Source organism: Naumovozyma castellii, chromosome 8 (genome assembly GCF_000237345.1).
Source record: "Naumovozyma castellii chromosome 8, complete genome".
NCBI classification, from domain to species: Eukaryota; Fungi; Ascomycota; class Saccharomycetes; order Saccharomycetales; family Saccharomycetaceae; genus Naumovozyma; species Naumovozyma castellii.
In genome coordinates, this window is record NC_016498.1 from 186,147 (window position 1) to 203,335 (window position 17,189).

The following is a 17,189-nucleotide window of genomic DNA, read 5'->3' on the forward strand; positions in this document are numbered from 1 at the left end:
GACTCAATTACTGGTTTAGCAAGTAAGAGTAATATGTTTCCCCGACTTGGCAGCTTTCATTAAAAGAGATTTATCTAAAAATACTAAAACGTTAAGTCAACTTAAATATGAATACTACCTGTATTACTACCACCAAAAAGGTTTGAAAGTGCACGATATTTTTTACCTTACCTTTGCTCTCAATTGTATAAAGGCAACTCTGAGTAAGATAGGAAAATCTATAAAAAAATTTGAAAACGAGTCATCGAGATGTTTAAATCAGATCAACAAAATAACCGGAATTAACAGGATATTGAAACCAAGACTCATCCATGCGCCTAGCTTTCAGTCTCAGATTTCCTATCACCACATCCCTGAGAAGATTTTCTTCTCAAGAATCGCCATTGGTAAACCTTAGAAATACATCCAAATATGTTTCCATTAAGCCGGTTACAGATTTAAGAACAAGCTCAGCAGCTGAATTTGTAGCATCCCCCAACTCTAAGCTGCAATCATTGATCTGGCATACACCGCTACAAAATGTCCTCATAACTAAGAAACCTTGGACTCCAACTACGAGGGAGGCCATGGTAGAATTCATTACTCATATTCATGATTCATATCCGGAAATCAACATAATTCTTCAACCTGATGCTGCTGAAGAGATAGCACAAGATTTTACATCACCTTTGAACCAAGATCCCAGCCGTCCTCATGTCTTATATTCAGGAACCACAGAAGAAATCGTATCAAGAACGGACCTACTGGTGACGTTAGGTGGTGATGGGACTATATTACATGGGGTGTCCATGTTTGGTAATAATCAAGTCCCTCCCGTCTTGGCGTTCTCGTTAGGAACATTGGGCTTTCTATTACCCTTTGATTTTAAAGAATATAAAGGTGTTTTTGAAAAAGTTATTAGGTCAAGAGCCAAGTGTCTTCATAGGACACGTTTGCAATGTCATTTTATTAAAAATGGTACCACCAAACCCATAGTCACACACGCCATGAACGATATCTTTCTTCATAGAGGTAATTCTCCTCATTTAGCTAATTTAGACATATTCATCGATGGGGAGTATTTAACAAGAACCATTGCTGACGGTGTTACATTATCTACGCCCACGGGGTCTACTGCTTACTCTCTATCTGCTGGTGGATCCATTGTCTCACCATTGGTCCCCGCCATATTGTTGACACCAATTTGTCCCCGTTCATTGTCATTTAGGCCCTTAATATTACCACATTCATCGCATATAAAGATTAAAGTCAGCTCGAAGATGAACCAGAAGAATTTAAGTAATGTAGTTAATTTATCAATCGATGGTGTCCCACAGCATGATTTACAAATTGGCGATGAAATACACGTTATAAATGAAGTAGGAACGATATATGTTGATGGAACGCAACTACCAACGCTAGCAAAGAATTCGAATGGTGAAGAGAATCAAACGTTGAAAAAGAGAGAGAGTAAAAATTCAGGAATATACTGTGTGGCAAAGAGTGAGAATGATTGGACTCGTGGCATTAATGAATTGTTAGGTTTCAATTCTGGTTTCAGATTCATTCGTCGTAGTAAAGATAATTAATTAGACATTTAGCGTTTTTACAATTCAAGAAAGTACGTTTAGATAGAAATAACTATTATTAAATGAAATGAAATGTATTAGTGATCCTTGCAACGACTCCCATACGGGCACACGAAGGTAAACCCTTAGATTTGCACGAAGGCAAACGACAGAAGAATTGTTGCACCCGAGACCAATAAAGAAAAGTTTATTCTCCAGCACAGGCAAAATAAAACAAAAAAATGAATTTTTAGTTTACAACACAATTCTACATTTGTCATGGGACCGGAACGCCCCGGAGGGGTTCAACCTCAATGAGATACTGTTATATGTTGTGAATGGCTGTGTTTTTGCGTTGCTTTTATTAAGAAATAAGAAAAAGTTTAAGAACATGAATAGTTTCAATGTTTCTTTCTCAGATTTTCGTCCTTTTATACTTCTTCGCGAAAAATTTTCGGTGACAGAACGGAACGCCATAAATAAATGTTAGGTCATTTAACAGAGAGGTTAGAAAGTAAATTAAATAAATACCAGATTAGAGAGTGAGAAATGATAGGCACTATCTTGTCACCCCCAAAATGGTAATTTGTGTATGGGCCAAAATTAATCGAATTTTAAATAAGAGATCGAACGAGCTTCTAGGGCCAAGTGCTGGTGGGTACACGAAAATTACGAGTAACAGTGCCACTGGCAATCTTGATATAATGAACCTCAGTGGATTATGTATCAAAATTCCAATAATATGGGAAGGATATAATTACAATAGAAAACTGATTTGTGGTGTTAATGACTATGATAAGGTTTTCAATAAACAAACAGGTTCAGATATATTGTTAACCTTCATAGGACATTTCAATAAATACTAAAGTTTTAATCAATTATGTGTGCAAGTTCGAAGGACTCTCAAGGGGGTATTTTGTTGCTATTTGAATTACAGGCCACCCTTGGAACCAGTAAGCCTATCAATTCAATAAGAGGTAATTTTCTTTGAACTTCAGGGTATATTTTTACCTTGTTTTTAAGAGCGTCTATGATGGGATTGAAAGGCCTTCGATGGCGATTTTAAAAATAAGTCAACCTTCTCTTTCGAAAGAAAAGGGACTCACCCTTACTATCTCCAAGAACAATTAATAACGTAGAATAACGGGCTCTAAGACAGTTTCGAAAAGGGCAGCCCCACCCAGGTAACAAAATAAAGGTTTACTCCAAACATTTCCCTAAAAAGCATATTAGAACTACTCCCTGATAATATAAATCATTCAGCAATTCTCATCGGTACTTGACACCAGTGTGACATCAGTATGAGATCCTCATTTTGTAAATACACTGATTCAAGGTTTGATTGGTTACATTATTTCTGGGGAGGCTTTCTATAGTATTCTTAATAGATTCTAAATCTGTTAATTTCGTACTATACCGCATTACTATCTCCATAGACCGCTTCTTCGGGTCATTCGTTGGGTATTACCGTTCTTCTCTTTAATTTCTTTTTGTTTTCTAAATATGAAACCTTTGTTAGCCAATCTTCAATCATTATTACATTACATAAGTGGAAATGAAAGGGCTGAAGCGATTATTGAATTAAGAGGAGTGTCATAACAATCCTTGCTACTATTACCGAGATCGCATTATTTATTGGATAACCTCGGCCGAAGCGAGGTGGAATAATGTCCATTGTGGATCCTTCAGATATAAAAGGGTATAGTAAAGTATGAAACCTTCTTACTGAATTGTAGATGTTTAAATCGTGTATAAAACCGAAACGATCCCAACAATCCCCAAATGGCGAAAAATAACAGCAGAGCAAATGCTAACACCCCAAAAGTCCAAGACGTTGTGGTTGGTAGGTCAAGCGATCAACAATTTAGTCAAAGCTCTGAAGAGCAAGAAAGCCATGCTATGGTGGACAACCCAACAAAAACTAATTCAAACAAAACTTTTAAGATAGAGAAAGAGCCAATTGTGCAGGAAGATCGTTATCAAAATCCAAGTACTAATGCTTCTGTCGAAACTAGAGAGACAGCGGCTACTGATTCTGCAAGGGGTTGTTTTTCAGAAAGAGGTGGGGATTTTATTACCATGTCTTTGGTCTTCTTAATAAAATTTTTCTTTTTCTTCTATTATCGGGAAAAATTAGGAAATTTTGAGCTTGCAAGCCTTTCATGTTCAGGCCTCTGCCAAACTGCTACTTTAGTTCTCAATTGTGATAGCTGGTGGTATGATGTCGTTGATGATGAAGTTGCCTATAGAAGACGGCGACATTTTTGGCTGGCCTTCATTCCCGATGCCTTAATTACATGTAAACAGACCTTAGAAACGTTTGATTTTGGATGGAAGGGATCTGGAATAACAATGTCAACGAAAGAAGAAGGATAGCAGTGTCAATTTTAAGAAGAAAACAAGATATATATATTTTTTCAATAACTTGCATATTACATATTTTTTAAGCTAGTCTAACAAGAAAACTTCAGAGAGGTACAAAATCCAGCTTCCTATGTTGGTGGTATATAATCGAATTGAAAATGTCAGATATAATGTAGTAAGCATATATTCTATTAGTGATAAAGAGATTATTATTCTGTCACGTAAAATAAACGCCACGGCTGAAGCATTTTCGTTCACGAAATTGGAAATTCTGAAAAAAGTGACCAATACCGATTAAATATTCCAGCTTACCTTTTTACTTATCGTTTCGTGAAACAGCAACCAACGCTAGAGCGGCATATAAAGCTGGGATTACAAGTATTTCAGGCTCTATTATATTGGCTAATATCAAAGAAAAACTGTTAACAAATTTTTGAATGAGTTCCAGAGAGTTTCCTACGGAATGGGGAGTCGATCCAAAATGTAATGTAATGCAGTATGCGACTGAGCAATGTGAACAGAAATGTGTTTGCTCGAGGGCCGTACGCAACCAAAAATTGAGGTCATGTTCTTCGCTCAAGTTCTCATGGAGATTTGAGGATTACTACGACGCAATTATTATCAAAAATCCGGTCTTATGCAAGCTGTATGAAAAGTTTACACATTACCCACTCTTGTACGAGAAATATTACAGGGGAACTCTTTTAGAAACGAACCATAACGTAAACGAAATTTTGGTTATTCGTGGCCCATATTTGAGTGAAGTTCCTACTTTTGCCATCTGTAACGATATTGCTAGAGAAGATTTAGAAGAAACGCTCGAAGAACTTGGCGGTATAGAAACCATCAAAGAAATAATATCTTCGGAACTAGCGAAACCAATCAACCATGGGCGGCCGTTGCCAAATCCACCGTTCGCGAAATATGATACACTCTCATATTATGGTGTACCGGTTATGGACAAGCCCGTTGAATTCGTACCACCACCAATTCTCTTTATAGGATGCTGTAGTTCAGCTGTAATTTACACTTATGTGCAGTCGCTCTACATAGAATTGAAGAAAAGGCAATCCCAAGTGGATTGCACTACCTTGCAATATGCATTGAGAAATACCAGTGTGACGCTAGAAAGTCATTTAGAAATTCAGCGATTTATCAAGCTTGCCAAAAGAAATGTGCACCACTTGGTTTCGAAATGTTATCGCCCAAAGAATATGACTAAGGAAATTCTGTCGTCGCTACTTCAAGTATTTGAGAGGATGTCCACGTCTGTTGTATTGCAGTCATATGTTTTACCCTGTGGAGACATCTTCTGCACAGAACCTTCTGTAACTATTGCAGATACGCAGGACAATTATCAGTATAATATGTTTGAGCAGGCGCACGTATATAAGAAATTGCTGGATTACGACGAGAATACTGTTGTCGGCATGCCGCAATATTCTTCTAGTGGCAAGGATATATCCTTAAAACAGGACTATAAGGGAGGCATACTACGGAGAAAAAATGAGAACCGTTCACTGTGAGGTGCTTTCTCTTACGTGATTATAAGATGAGCATTTTTTTTTTTGTTTGGGTTACTTTTGCATATTCCAAACTCCAATCATTGATTTATTTATGGTTACCGATGGCTATTTGACAAGGTGGTTGTTAGAGTAAATAGGATGCTCAGTATTCAGGAAGATAATATCCCTGGTATAATGAATCCTTAAGGAAATTTATATCTCGGAATAGATTTATTTGGTTTTATTTTATGTGGTAATAGGATAGTGATCCTAGAAGAGGATGGGTGCTGGAAAATTCCTTCTACAAATATTGTATGATGCCAGCAGGTATTACATGGGATGAAGTAAAAAGGTTACTGAAGCATATTAGAATTATAATTTACTTTGAATATGTCCGGCTTTAACTAAAAATGTCTAAGTCCTTTATATATGGAAACAAGTTCAAATCAAATTGGTGGTTTTGCCATAACTTATCATCACTTTTTTCTTTACTCAACATGTTACATAACCAAGGATTGGACAGCTCACAAGTTATGCACGTCGAGAATTGCTGGAAACAGATTTTAATTATTGGTACTATTAATATCCTAAGGTGAAGATAGATAGATTTAGACATCAACTTTGGTGCAACCCCTTTTGCAAAGACACGAACTGACTACCAATTATGGTAAGAACGCTAAGAACTACAGGCATCGACGCGACACGATCATTATTGAATTTCATATCTGCCCACGTTGAAATACAAATTCGTGTTTTCTATTCCAACATCAGGATGGGTATAAATAGACCAATAACTCGAAGTTTCAATTCTTAATACTTCTGTGTTAGATTTTTTGATATTTTATATATTCTTTTACAGAATGGAGGCTTCCGAGCAATTATTATTTAGTTGGTCAATTTGTAATTTGTAAAACTTAAACTATAATAAAAAAACCTTTCTACTGTAACTCAAATTTAAATAAAAAAACACGAAAATTATAAAATATAAGGGAGTGTGGTCTAGTGGTATGATACCCGCTTTGGGAGTTTATTCTTAAATATGCGGGTGGCCCGGGGTTCAATTCCCCGCTCTCCCCTTTTTGTTTTTTCTTTTTTTTAAAGACCTTCTAATTGGTGAAAGAAGAGAAAAAATAACTTTACCATACACAACAGGTAATTAAAACTCCATCTTTTCAAAGTAATATTCACTTTTTTCCCATTCATATTGGTTGAAATGATAGTTTTTATCTTTTCAAACATTCGCTTTTTTCCATTGTTGAAAATTTCATTTGAATTTCCTAATTGGTGTCGCAATAACCGCCTACACTCAAACGAATAATGGAAATTAACGTCACTTGCTTGTAAATGAAACAACCCAGTTTAAAACTATGTTAAAACATTAGTGGAATGGGCAATTGAAACCGGGGACTTACAATAACATTCAATGAATTATAAAAATATGTGGTTCAAAGTTGGTTGTGGTTCATAACCATATTCCACTTTCTAATTCAATTCAAAATCAGAAAAATTGTCACATATAAAAAATCAAGAAAGAATGCAACTAGCATCAATTATCCTAGCTTTCCTTATAGCCTCATTTTTTTCTATTGCCGTTCCAATCCAATTATCTGACAATCTTGCCAATTCCAGGCAAGAAATTCCGAAAGAAGCTGTCATTGGTTATTTAGATTTTGGTAGTCAACGTGATATCACGTTGCTACCCTTTGCAAATAGTACTACTAGCGGGCTATTATTTGCAAACAGCACGCTTCTTGAACAAGCTTCTGTGGGGAACAATCGAACATTGCTAAAGAGAGAAGCCAAATGGCATTGGTTAAGTTTGGATGCTGGTCAACCATTATATAAGAGAGATGCTAAGCCTCCAAAATGGGGGAATTTCAAATTCTGGAATCCTACACCAGTGAATACGTTCTTCCCTGATGACCCGATGGCAGACATCTAATGAAAAAAATAAGTAGATTTGATATTAATAGTGATAGTAGTATATATGTAAGAATCTAAAATGAAAGAAAAAAGAATGTTTAAGATTTCAATCCTGTTGAAAAACATTGCCATATAATTAAAGTTATCTCACCAGTAAGAATTTCAATTAATCTGTAGCATCTAAAGCAGTATTGTCATCATCATTCTCGTTTCTATGGGATCTAAAGAAAAAGAACCAGGAACCAAATATCTTACCAAACACATCAAGAATCCTTCTAAGCAGACTTCTATATTCTGCTGTGTCTGGATTTGGTATTGTAGAAACATTAGCAACAGCTTGCTCTGTGGTAGGTTCTAATGGTGTTGTTTTAATTGAGGTTGCATTAGCGCCCGAGGATGAGCTTTGGGCGTTGACCATTTCATAATCTTCTTCCAAACTTTCAGAATGAACTTCTTCCTCACTTTCATCTTGGATATCAGGCGAGACCGATGGTTCTTCCTCTTCCTTGTCGTCTTGCTCATTCGTTACATCTTCTACCTCTGTTTCAGCCATGGCTTGTGTATTTTTAACAATCGGTTCCGGTGTTTCCTCTTCCACAGTGGGTTCAGGGATATCTCTATTTAAATCTGTTTCCAATGCAGGCGTAGTCTCTTCCACGGTAGGTTCGTCCTCCCTATCTTCTTGTTGTTGTTCTTCTTCTTCCATTTCAGGGGTAGGTTCATGAACAGTTGGTTCCTCGACTTCCACTTCCACTTCTTTATCACCGTCCACCACTCCAACTCTCAAAGAGGGAGCCGGTGTTTCAGGACCTTCGTCGTTCAATATTTCTGCAGTCCCCTCCTTATCTTGCTCCAACACCATAACATTATTCTCATTATTATGTTCATCAACCTCAATGGGGAAGTTACCATCCACGAACCAATTCCCACTATCATCCACAAATTTAAAGAATAGTTTCTTGGTCCCTGGTTCCAGCTTCGATTCATTGATCTGGTAGGTCCATTGCCCATTGACTAAATCCATGGGGACGGTCCCCCATTGAGAGAAACTGCCAGCGATTTGCAAGGCATGGAACTTGTTAGATGATTCTCCAAATATGATCTTGACCATCTGTGCTTATTTAATATCTTCCTCTCCAAGCTAGTATCTGTGTGCAACAGGGTCTCCTATGTTGCTTATCAGGTTGTCAAATTTCATCTGGGGGTTGCATTGTTTGATTTGAGAACTCGGAGAAATGTGCGGAGTCATCTGGGTATGTCACAAATAACAAAACATAACAAAATAACATTTTAGATATACAGTATATATATGTAGGAGTGTATATTACAACGAGGGGCTTAGCGCACCTGGTGGGGCACGTTTCCACATCTGTCCTTCCCGAAGTTGATCTTCAGGTCCTCAAAGTGAGGGTTGGACTTGATCTTGTCTAGCGCCAAAATGGCATTGCTGATGTTGGTGAAATTGATAAAGCAACAGTTCTTTTCTGGGAGGAAATTGATTTGTTCCACTTCACCATATTGTCTGAACAGTTTCCTTAATGAGTCTTCTGTGAAAATACGTGGGTCTCTCATGGCATCCTTTTCGAAATTGATGTTACCGATGTAAACGTTTCTGGATGCACCATTGCTGACAGCGAGGGCCAATGCATTTGGTAGAGGACCGGAGTGCTTCCCCCACCCTACTTTACAACGTTTCTTTTGAATGGTTAAGCCATGTAACGAACTCATTGCATAGAATTGCGCAGCAGCTGTGGGGTCGATGAATGTGACAAAACAAACGTAACGGTCAGATAAAAGCTTCACGCTTTGTAATAACCCACCACGCACTACATTACATATCTCTTCAATCTTAATGTCCTTGGGTAAATTACCTAGATACACGGTTCTATTACCCAGATTGTTGGGTCCACCTGCCGCGGTAGCAATGGCAGCAGCTGCAGCTGATTGCTGCAATAAAGCATTAGAAATAAATTTCCTATCTGAAAATTTAGCCATATTCTCCATACCTGATTGTACACCCAGAAATTGAGCAGCATTATGTTGTTGAGTCTTAGTAATAAATGCACATCTATCCTTCCCATACGCAATTTTTTTATTTTCATAGTATGGGTTCATGGAACGTAAATTATGGACACATTTAATGGCACTAGTAATGGAGGAAAAGTGAACGAATGCAATTCCCTTCTCTGGAATAATCTTGACTGTTTCGATTTCACCAAAATCCTCTAAATCTTCCCTTAATTTAGCCTCTGTAATGGGTTCTTTAGTGCATGAATCATTATCAGTCTTATTCAAATGACCAATAAATACATTTCTTGTTGCGTCGTCATTAATTATGCGTGCAGATATCATTGGATCCACGGTAGTAGGTTTCCCCCAACCAATCTTAATATCTTTGCCACCAATATTTAATCTTTTCAAGATGGCATCAGAATGGAATAATAGCGCAGAACTTTCATCTACAAAGGAAATAAATGCACATAATTTCTCTGGGATAATCTTGACATCTTCCACGACACCACTCCTAACATGATCTAACAATTCCTTTACAGTCAAATTAGATGGAATATTCCCCAAATAAACTGTTCTACTTGGTGCTGAAATAAAATCTAATGGATCATTCAGTTGAGTCATTGGTATCATGGGAGTAGAGGCATTCGCCACGGCAGCGGCTGTATTATTAATGGCTTGCTCCATGGCGGGGGTAAATTTATATATAACGTTACCATTATTATAATCACTAGCATTGACATTCCCATTTGCGTTGCTTTTCATATTGTTCTGGTTAATCTCTAGTGGAATTGTAGCAGGAGGAGAATACATCATTGGTGGGGAATATTCATCCAATTCTTGAGGAATGATAGGGAAATGAGAGTCTTTATTCATAAAACCGGAAGATCTGTCTTGTACTTGCTGTTGCATGCGGTTTTGGTAATGACGATTTCTTTGTGATGATGGTGCTGATGGAGGTTGTGAAATATCCGGATATGGATACGATATGGATCCATTTCTGGCACCATTAATGGACAATCCGTTTAATGAAAGTGGTTGATTTATCATGTATGAACTGTGTACGGGATATGAAGCTCTTCCTGGCCAGAATGGTTGTTCAGTAGAGCTGTATGGATCTTCTTCGAGGTAGAGCGGAGTTTCAGAACGATCTATATCTGAATATTGAGTTTGAGAATATGGGTCGTCTGTAAAATATTGTGTATGATCGGAAGACATATGACAAAACTTGGTACTGATGGAATGGGGTGAAGTGAAGTGAAGTAATGAAAAGTGATGTGAAATAAACTGAAATAAAATAATAAAGCAAAAATGTAATAAAACTAAATTAGTCTGATAAAGTGTCCTTTTGAATTGAAAAAAATCTGTAGCCTTTTAAGTCAAGGGATTAGATGGTAAGAAAGAAAGAAAAAATGATGTCAAATGAAATGAAGCTGAGCAGAATAGAAAATAATAAAGTAGTTCTTATTCCTCTATATGTTCAATTCTAAGATTCACGTAGAAATGGTTTGCTAAACGTTGGTGAATTGTCTCAACGGAGATCTAACTGTGGATGGATCTGTGAGATTGATAGATCGAGGCAGCACTGGTCTCTTGGCTATATATGATGATTGGATCCAAGCTCTGTGGTAAGTTGTTCATTTAAGTTCAGCATCAACTTAGATCTTTGCTCTTCACAAAAAATTGACCGTCATCGTTAATAGCGATTATCCACCAGAAAGTGATCACTAACAGCATAAGTGCTCTCTATATATTGTATATTGACTATATTAGGGCAGTTATATTGAAGCAACACCCTTCTATCCCCCATTTCACCACAATTGGGTGTCTTGTGTTCTGTTCTTACCATTTACAGTCGCCGATCGATATATTTCTATACAAGAAAATCCATTACTATTAGCAAAACTATTTATTGAACCACAATTAACACGAACAAAGACACAACCAGGTAACTTTATTTGACCCCATACACAATGCTGCCCACCAACATGTTGTCCCGCCTGTCCTTTTCACTACTTAGATTCAGGTCACCACTCCAAAGACCGCTAATTAGAACACTGTCTACATCTCTACTGAGGAACCCAACGACACTACAGCCAACTCCCCTTTTGTCGAGAGGTTTCAAAGTGAGGACCTCCGTGAAGAAGTTTTGTCCAGATTGCTACATCGTGAGAAGAAAGGGAAGGGTTTATGTTTATTGCAAGTCCAATAAGAAGCATAAGCAACGCCAAGGGTAACTAATATAGACAGACTGTTTAACTATTCATAAACTTGTAAATATAATACAATCTAATGCAATTATCTATCAATGCTTCTCTTTAAAATGTACAATGAACCTATAGTATCTGTATTTTATATAATGAAACTTGTATCAATCTGTTTTCCAAACGGAAAATCCAATACCACCAATTAAGAATAAAGTTGAGTCGTCCCTCCCAGAAACAGTATCTGATGCCCCCGTATCAGCAATTGTGGTGTATTTCTCCTCTTGTAACGTTAAGTGGTTGTTACTAACATCCCATACCTTTACAACTTGGTCCACTGACGTGCTCAATAATTTCCTACCATTATCAAATACATTGCATGACGTTACAGTAGATGCTGCACTATTAGGTTCCGATGAAACAATAGTATTGTTTAGCTCCCTCTTCATTTCATCAAATTTGAATAAAGTAATTGCCATCGCATTGTCATCTCCACAGGAATATATCTTAAACGAATCGTTATGCTCATCTTTGAATACGTCAATGGCTTTAATACCGGATTGATGAACGCGTAAGGATAAGGAGCTTGCAGGGAGATCTACGCAGCAAGTCTCTAATTTGTTGTCGATCAATTTGTTCTTTGTTTCATTGATACCAAATGGGATATGATCCGTAACATCATAAGTAACTAAATATCCAGTAGTCGTGGCAATCAACAGATACAATTTATCGTGGAAGATTATCAAAGCTGTATTCAGTATACAACACGTTTGGTAACGTCCCTTTACTAATAAATGAAATTTGTTCTCGTCAGTGTTATAGTACCAAAGTTTGACGCTGGAATCAGAATATACTGTAGATATGATAAAATTGTCACTATGTTCAAGGAAAATGGCATCAAAATCCATAATCCTTAAATCTGGATTATCACTGGATGCAGGTAAAGTTTGTCGTATGGTAATAAACGGATGAAGTTTATAATCATCATTGATCTCCCATAAGAATAATTCTTCTCTTGCAGATGATGAAATCATATATTTTCCATTGATAAATTTACAACGTTGAAGACCAGAGACATGTTTTCTCTCAGTCCAATGGTTCGTCACTTTACCAGTAGATTCATTGAAATGACATACTTTGATAGTGGTATCTTCAGAAGCTGTACAGAAGATAAACCCATCGTCATGATATCGCTTATCCTTCAAGATGGTAATATCTCTGATTTCTCTACCATGCATACCTTCTTCCAAGGTTTGCGGGAACAGCGATTGTGGAATTTTTCTCATGTATAGTCTTGCTGCCTTGATGTAAACTAGCATATATCCACCATCTGGTAGAGTAGTTAACTTCCATTGACGATGACCACCACCACAAACTTGACTAGCAATTTCATAACAATTGGTTTCGTTGTAAATATAAAACAAGTTTGATTTGAACCCATACGTGATATATTCACCATTGTCATTAAAATATGCCCCTTCAAGGAACCCCTTTACAATATTATTAGAATGGATAATTTGATGTGTTTGATTCTGATAGGAAAGGGCAACAAAATTGTAAAAACCATCTCTATTTGTCACTGAAAAGAGATGCGTGTGACCTTTAGTTTCTACAAATTTAATATTAGTGGTTGTGTCTCCTGCGCTAATCCTTCTAATCATATATGCGGGATGTTCAATATTTAATGTGTCGAAGATTGCGATGGAACTGAAGCGCGATCCTACCAAGATATAATTCTCAAAAACTTCTAGACATGAAGAGGCAAAATTCTCTGGTTTGGCAAAAGCAAATTTCTTCTTCAAGGACAACGTCTCTAGATCAAATTGCAAACAAATAAATTTATCTCTTGGGTTTGGCGATTCCAGAGTCAGCATCAAAGTAGTAGCGTCAAATTTGGTCACAAGACAGTTGTTTGTCTTTGAAAGTTCATCAAGATGCATGAATTTTTTGGCAATGATATCACGACCATCTTGAGATAACTTCAACAACAACGCATCAGATTTATTGTTAGAAAATGTGACAATATTGTGTTCCATAATTCCATGGGTAACTGAGTATGAAACTAGATTCTCACTGACAAGTAATAACTTCCATAGGTTATCGCATTCAAAATATTGGATTATTTTACCTAGGGATGTAATAGCAATAAGACCAAATTCAAATTTTTGGAAACCTTTGATTATTTCTCCCTTGGAAAACTTTATGACAGAATGAGTACTTATATCCTCTAAACTAAACGATACCTCTTGAGCATTCATGGTTTTCGTGTCTTGAATTTTGGTTAATTTCAAACGGCCATCATTACCTGATGTAACAGCAACCATATCCTTTTCTTGAATATCTACACCCCACACATTCTTAATCAAATGAACTTCATATATTTGAGACAAGGTTAAAGAGGTATTTCCATTTCCTTCGTCCTGGAGAATATCCCAAACACGACAAGTGTTATCCTCAGACACACTAATCAATTGAGTATCATTATTAAAGAATTTCAAATTCCAAATTCGAGCGGTATGACCCCAACCGGTACATAATTCTTCACCTGTTTGAAGGTTCCACAATTTTATTGAACGATCATCAGAACAACTGGTAATGTATCGACCATTATCGCTAATAGTAGCATAGAAAATAGAACCTTCGTGACCCACCAAATTATATAACTTGGTCTCTAGAAAGAGGTCCCAGATTAAGACACCACCCATAACGGTGCCTGCACTGATGTAAACTTTTTCAGGAGAGAATTCTTTGATGGACCCAGAATATAAGATGGATCTTTCACCTTGTAGCGTCTTCCTTGAAAGAATTTCTCCAGTCAAATCGCATACAAAAACTTTGTTGTAACAGGTCAAAAGATAAACTTGATCCCCTCTATAATTGAATTCACCACTTGTTATCCATTCGGTAGTCATCTTTTCATTATCCACTAATGAAACCTGAGTAATAAGGTGATCAAATTTCACAATGGTCACAGACCTAGCTCCATAGGCCAACAATTGCCCTGATTCGTTGATACTCAAGCCATGAACTTTATTCTTACGGAAAACACGACACTTATTGAGCAATTTACCATTATGGTAATCGTAGATTTGCACGAAGGGTCCGTATCCCGCAACGACAAAGTCTTTAAAGAATTTCACACATAAGGATGGTCCATAGTGAGCTAATTCCTTCATTATCACAGTAATTGATATCTTTTTACAATTATATTCTTCTGGGAGTATCTGCTTTGTTTGTCGAAAAATGAAGACTACATAGAGATGTCAGCCAGAAAATTTTCCATCGCTAAATTGACGTTAACCGCCAAGAAAATACAGAACGCTATAAAATGATATATTATATAAAGTAACTTTTCTATAGAAGAGCGGGGTCTCTTGACTATGTTGTCTATAAGTATTTATCGCTGCTGATGGTTCTCCATTCTTCTGTTTACTGCTCTGGTGGTGGGTTGCAACGAGTTGACTACCCGTTGATGATGCAAATTCGTAGATGAGCCAGGGCCCCGGAGTGAATGTCTAACGTTCTGAGAAGAATAATGCTTGTTCGAAGTACTACGAGGCCGGAGACTATTTGTGGACATATTTGACGAATGCGAAATCCTATTCAATGGATTATTATCTTTAATGAAAAGCGAACTCTCTTCCCTCCACATGGAAGATAGGATTCTTTGTATCTTGGTGTTTTGTAATTCAGGTAGAATGACTTCATCGGTTGGTTTACTTGAGCTCATATAATTGGAGAACATAGAGTTGGGAGGAGTTCTCCTTTCAAGGTTATTCTGGGTACCCTTTTGTTTTATCCCCAATGGTTTCTTCCCATTTTCCAGTCTCGATAATGCTTCATTTAAGGGATTTGAAAATCTCTTGATGTTAATATATTCATGAGATATTCTTTCAAATTCTCTTTTCACTTCTACGTTGCTGGCCATAAAGATGGCATCAGGATTATTATTATCATTTTGTAAAGATAAATCCATAATAGAACTTTCTCTTTGTAGCCACAGTTTCCGCTGAGTTCTTGAATCATCGTCTACATCTTCTGATTTTAAAAACTGTTGAAAGTTGTTAAATTTCTTAGGTATATTGGAATCTTTCCCCTTCAATGATGTTGACAGGTCAGACGTAATTCCATTCTGAGTTGTAGAATCCGTTCGCAGTAATTGATTTTGCGAAGGCTTTTTGTGAATGTTGCTGACATTCGCGTTATTCATTCTGACATTAGGTAAAGTATAATGGTTCCCCAGTAAAGTTTGGTTGCCTATAGCGTGTTGTAAATTGTTGGTAAGACTGGAAATTGAACTAGAAAATGTGTGTTGCTGACCAGCAGATGTATTCGTCACGTTAAGAGTATTTATTCTTGGCGTTGGTTTAAAATCCTTACGTGGAATTTCCTCCTTTATTGTCGTTTGAATATTATTACTATTATTGACATCGTTTAATTTATCCCCATTATCTATTGGTTCGTTGGATGTTTTATCGATAGGACTATCCAACACGTTCGCTAAAGAGTTTTGAATGGAAGGTGGTCCCTCAAAAGTTCTTTCCATACCTGTTGATTGCGATAATATCATAGTCGGAATATACTTTTCCTTGGACACCTTATTATTATTTTTATTCGTGTCCATGGGTGGTTTGTCAAACAGATTGTTATTATCATTTTCAAAATTAGCAATTCTAGTAGCAGGTCCTGCATTAGCCGATGAATCATTCGATGTATCTATCTTGTCTAACACTATTTTCTCCTTATCAGTTACCTTTTTGGGCAAATTAGCAAACATTGATCCTTGTCTGGTTAATGTGTGAAGAGAAGGTTCTATAACATTCCCTACGTCTATCTCATTGAGGTTGCTATGGTCTATATGATCATCTTCAACAATAACTGGTTGGGAACCCACATTTTTTGTATCATTGTCTGTACTCCGTATTGAGACATTTTCAATATTAGCACCGTCTACTTTATCCTCCTCCTTTATGAATTTGGATGGCGGTTTATAACTTATTGGTCCTGCATTTTCGTGATTATTTGGCTTCTCCTTCTCGCTATCATCTGAAAAATAATCCACTTCTTCTTCTTGTTCGTCTTCGTCTTCGTCCTCATCTACACTACTGTCATCTTTTGCACCACCTTCCCTATTAAACCTCTCAGCTATTTCTTGTAGATTTAGGACGGAATGCGTACTCTTGCTTCTTGTTGGTTTAATGCCTCCAAAATTTCCTATAACATCCCTAGTGGGACTTACCACAGAACCTGGATTAGATTTCACTCTTGTTAAAGTTGTCATACTCAACCCACTAATGACTCTCTTCCTGGACAATGCATCAGAACTCTTACACTTTTGAAACGAAGAATGTCGTCCATGACCCTCGTCAAAGGTCCCATCGTGGGTTAACACTCTCCTTAACCCTTTAAAACTGGCCGTACTCTTGGCTCGAGACCTCGTTGTGAATTGGCGAAACTGTTTGACATTAGAGGAGCCAGTATGCGGTTCCGTTTCTGAGCGTAATGACCTCCCCCTATGTACCATCTTTGACCTCTTGATTTATTGCGTGTAATTGTATTGCGAATCCTCTGCTAAAGGGTTCTTGTCTTTTGAAGTCTTCGTGAGTGCTGTATAGACTGATAATATCTCTTATCGA

The 17,189-nt window shown here is 37.1% G+C and overlaps 8 protein-coding genes and 1 non-coding gene across 9 annotated transcripts; 5 read left to right on the forward strand and 4 right to left on the reverse strand.

Annotated features, from left to right (window-relative positions):
- Positions 1-311: 311 nt before the first annotated feature.
- POS5 (NADH kinase) lies at positions 312-1,568 on the forward strand (the record flags this gene model as incomplete). The annotated part of the gene is made up of 1 exon (XM_003677711.1): positions 312-1,568. The coding sequence occupies one exon, from the start codon at positions 312-314 to the stop codon at positions 1,566-1,568; it is 1,257 nt and encodes a 418-aa protein (XP_003677759.1).
- Positions 1,569-4,348: 2,780 nt separating this feature from the next.
- Positions 4,349-5,437, forward strand: NCAS0H01010 (uncharacterized protein; the record flags this gene model as incomplete). The annotated part of the gene is made up of 1 exon (XM_003677712.1): positions 4,349-5,437. The coding sequence occupies one exon, from the start codon at positions 4,349-4,351 to the stop codon at positions 5,435-5,437; it is 1,089 nt and encodes a 362-aa protein (XP_003677760.1).
- A 967-nt stretch (positions 5,438-6,404) lies between these two features.
- NCAS0Htrna3P lies at positions 6,405-6,492 on the forward strand. The gene is given in 2 exon segments: positions 6,405-6,441; positions 6,456-6,492. It is a non-coding gene; the product is annotated as a tRNA-Pro (tRNA).
- Positions 6,493-6,950: 458 nt separating this feature from the next.
- NCAS0H01020 (uncharacterized protein) lies at positions 6,951-7,358 on the forward strand (the record flags this gene model as incomplete). The annotated part of the gene is made up of 1 exon (XM_003677713.1): positions 6,951-7,358. The coding sequence occupies one exon, from the start codon at positions 6,951-6,953 to the stop codon at positions 7,356-7,358; it is 408 nt and encodes a 135-aa protein (XP_003677761.1).
- Positions 7,359-7,505: 147 nt separating this feature from the next.
- Positions 7,506-8,450, reverse strand: UIP4 (Uip4p; the record flags this gene model as incomplete). Its single annotated transcript, XM_003677714.1, has 1 exon — positions 7,506-8,450. One exon carries the CDS (start codon positions 8,448-8,450, stop codon positions 7,506-7,508), a length of 945 nt encoding a protein of 314 aa, XP_003677762.1.
- A 227-nt stretch (positions 8,451-8,677) lies between these two features.
- On the reverse strand, positions 8,678-10,567 carry MRN1 (Mrn1p; the record flags this gene model as incomplete). Its single annotated transcript, XM_003677715.1, has 1 exon — positions 8,678-10,567. The coding sequence occupies one exon, from the start codon at positions 10,565-10,567 to the stop codon at positions 8,678-8,680; it is 1,890 nt and encodes a 629-aa protein (XP_003677763.1).
- Positions 10,568-11,322: 755 nt separating this feature from the next.
- On the forward strand, positions 11,323-11,586 carry RTC6 (mitochondrial 54S ribosomal protein bL36m; the record flags this gene model as incomplete). Its single annotated transcript, XM_003677716.1, has 1 exon — positions 11,323-11,586. The coding sequence occupies one exon, from the start codon at positions 11,323-11,325 to the stop codon at positions 11,584-11,586; it is 264 nt and encodes an 87-aa protein (XP_003677764.1).
- A 134-nt stretch (positions 11,587-11,720) lies between these two features.
- RTT10 (tRNA (34-2'-O)-methyltransferase regulator RTT10) lies at positions 11,721-14,729 on the reverse strand (the record flags this gene model as incomplete). Its single annotated transcript, XM_003677717.1, has 1 exon — positions 11,721-14,729. The coding sequence occupies one exon, from the start codon at positions 14,727-14,729 to the stop codon at positions 11,721-11,723; it is 3,009 nt and encodes a 1,002-aa protein (XP_003677765.1).
- A 221-nt stretch (positions 14,730-14,950) lies between these two features.
- TCO89 (Tco89p) lies at positions 14,951-17,077 on the reverse strand (the record flags this gene model as incomplete). Its single annotated transcript, XM_003677718.1, has 1 exon — positions 14,951-17,077. One exon carries the CDS (start codon positions 17,075-17,077, stop codon positions 14,951-14,953), a length of 2,127 nt encoding a protein of 708 aa, XP_003677766.1.
- Between the last annotated feature and the right edge of the window lie 112 nt (positions 17,078-17,189).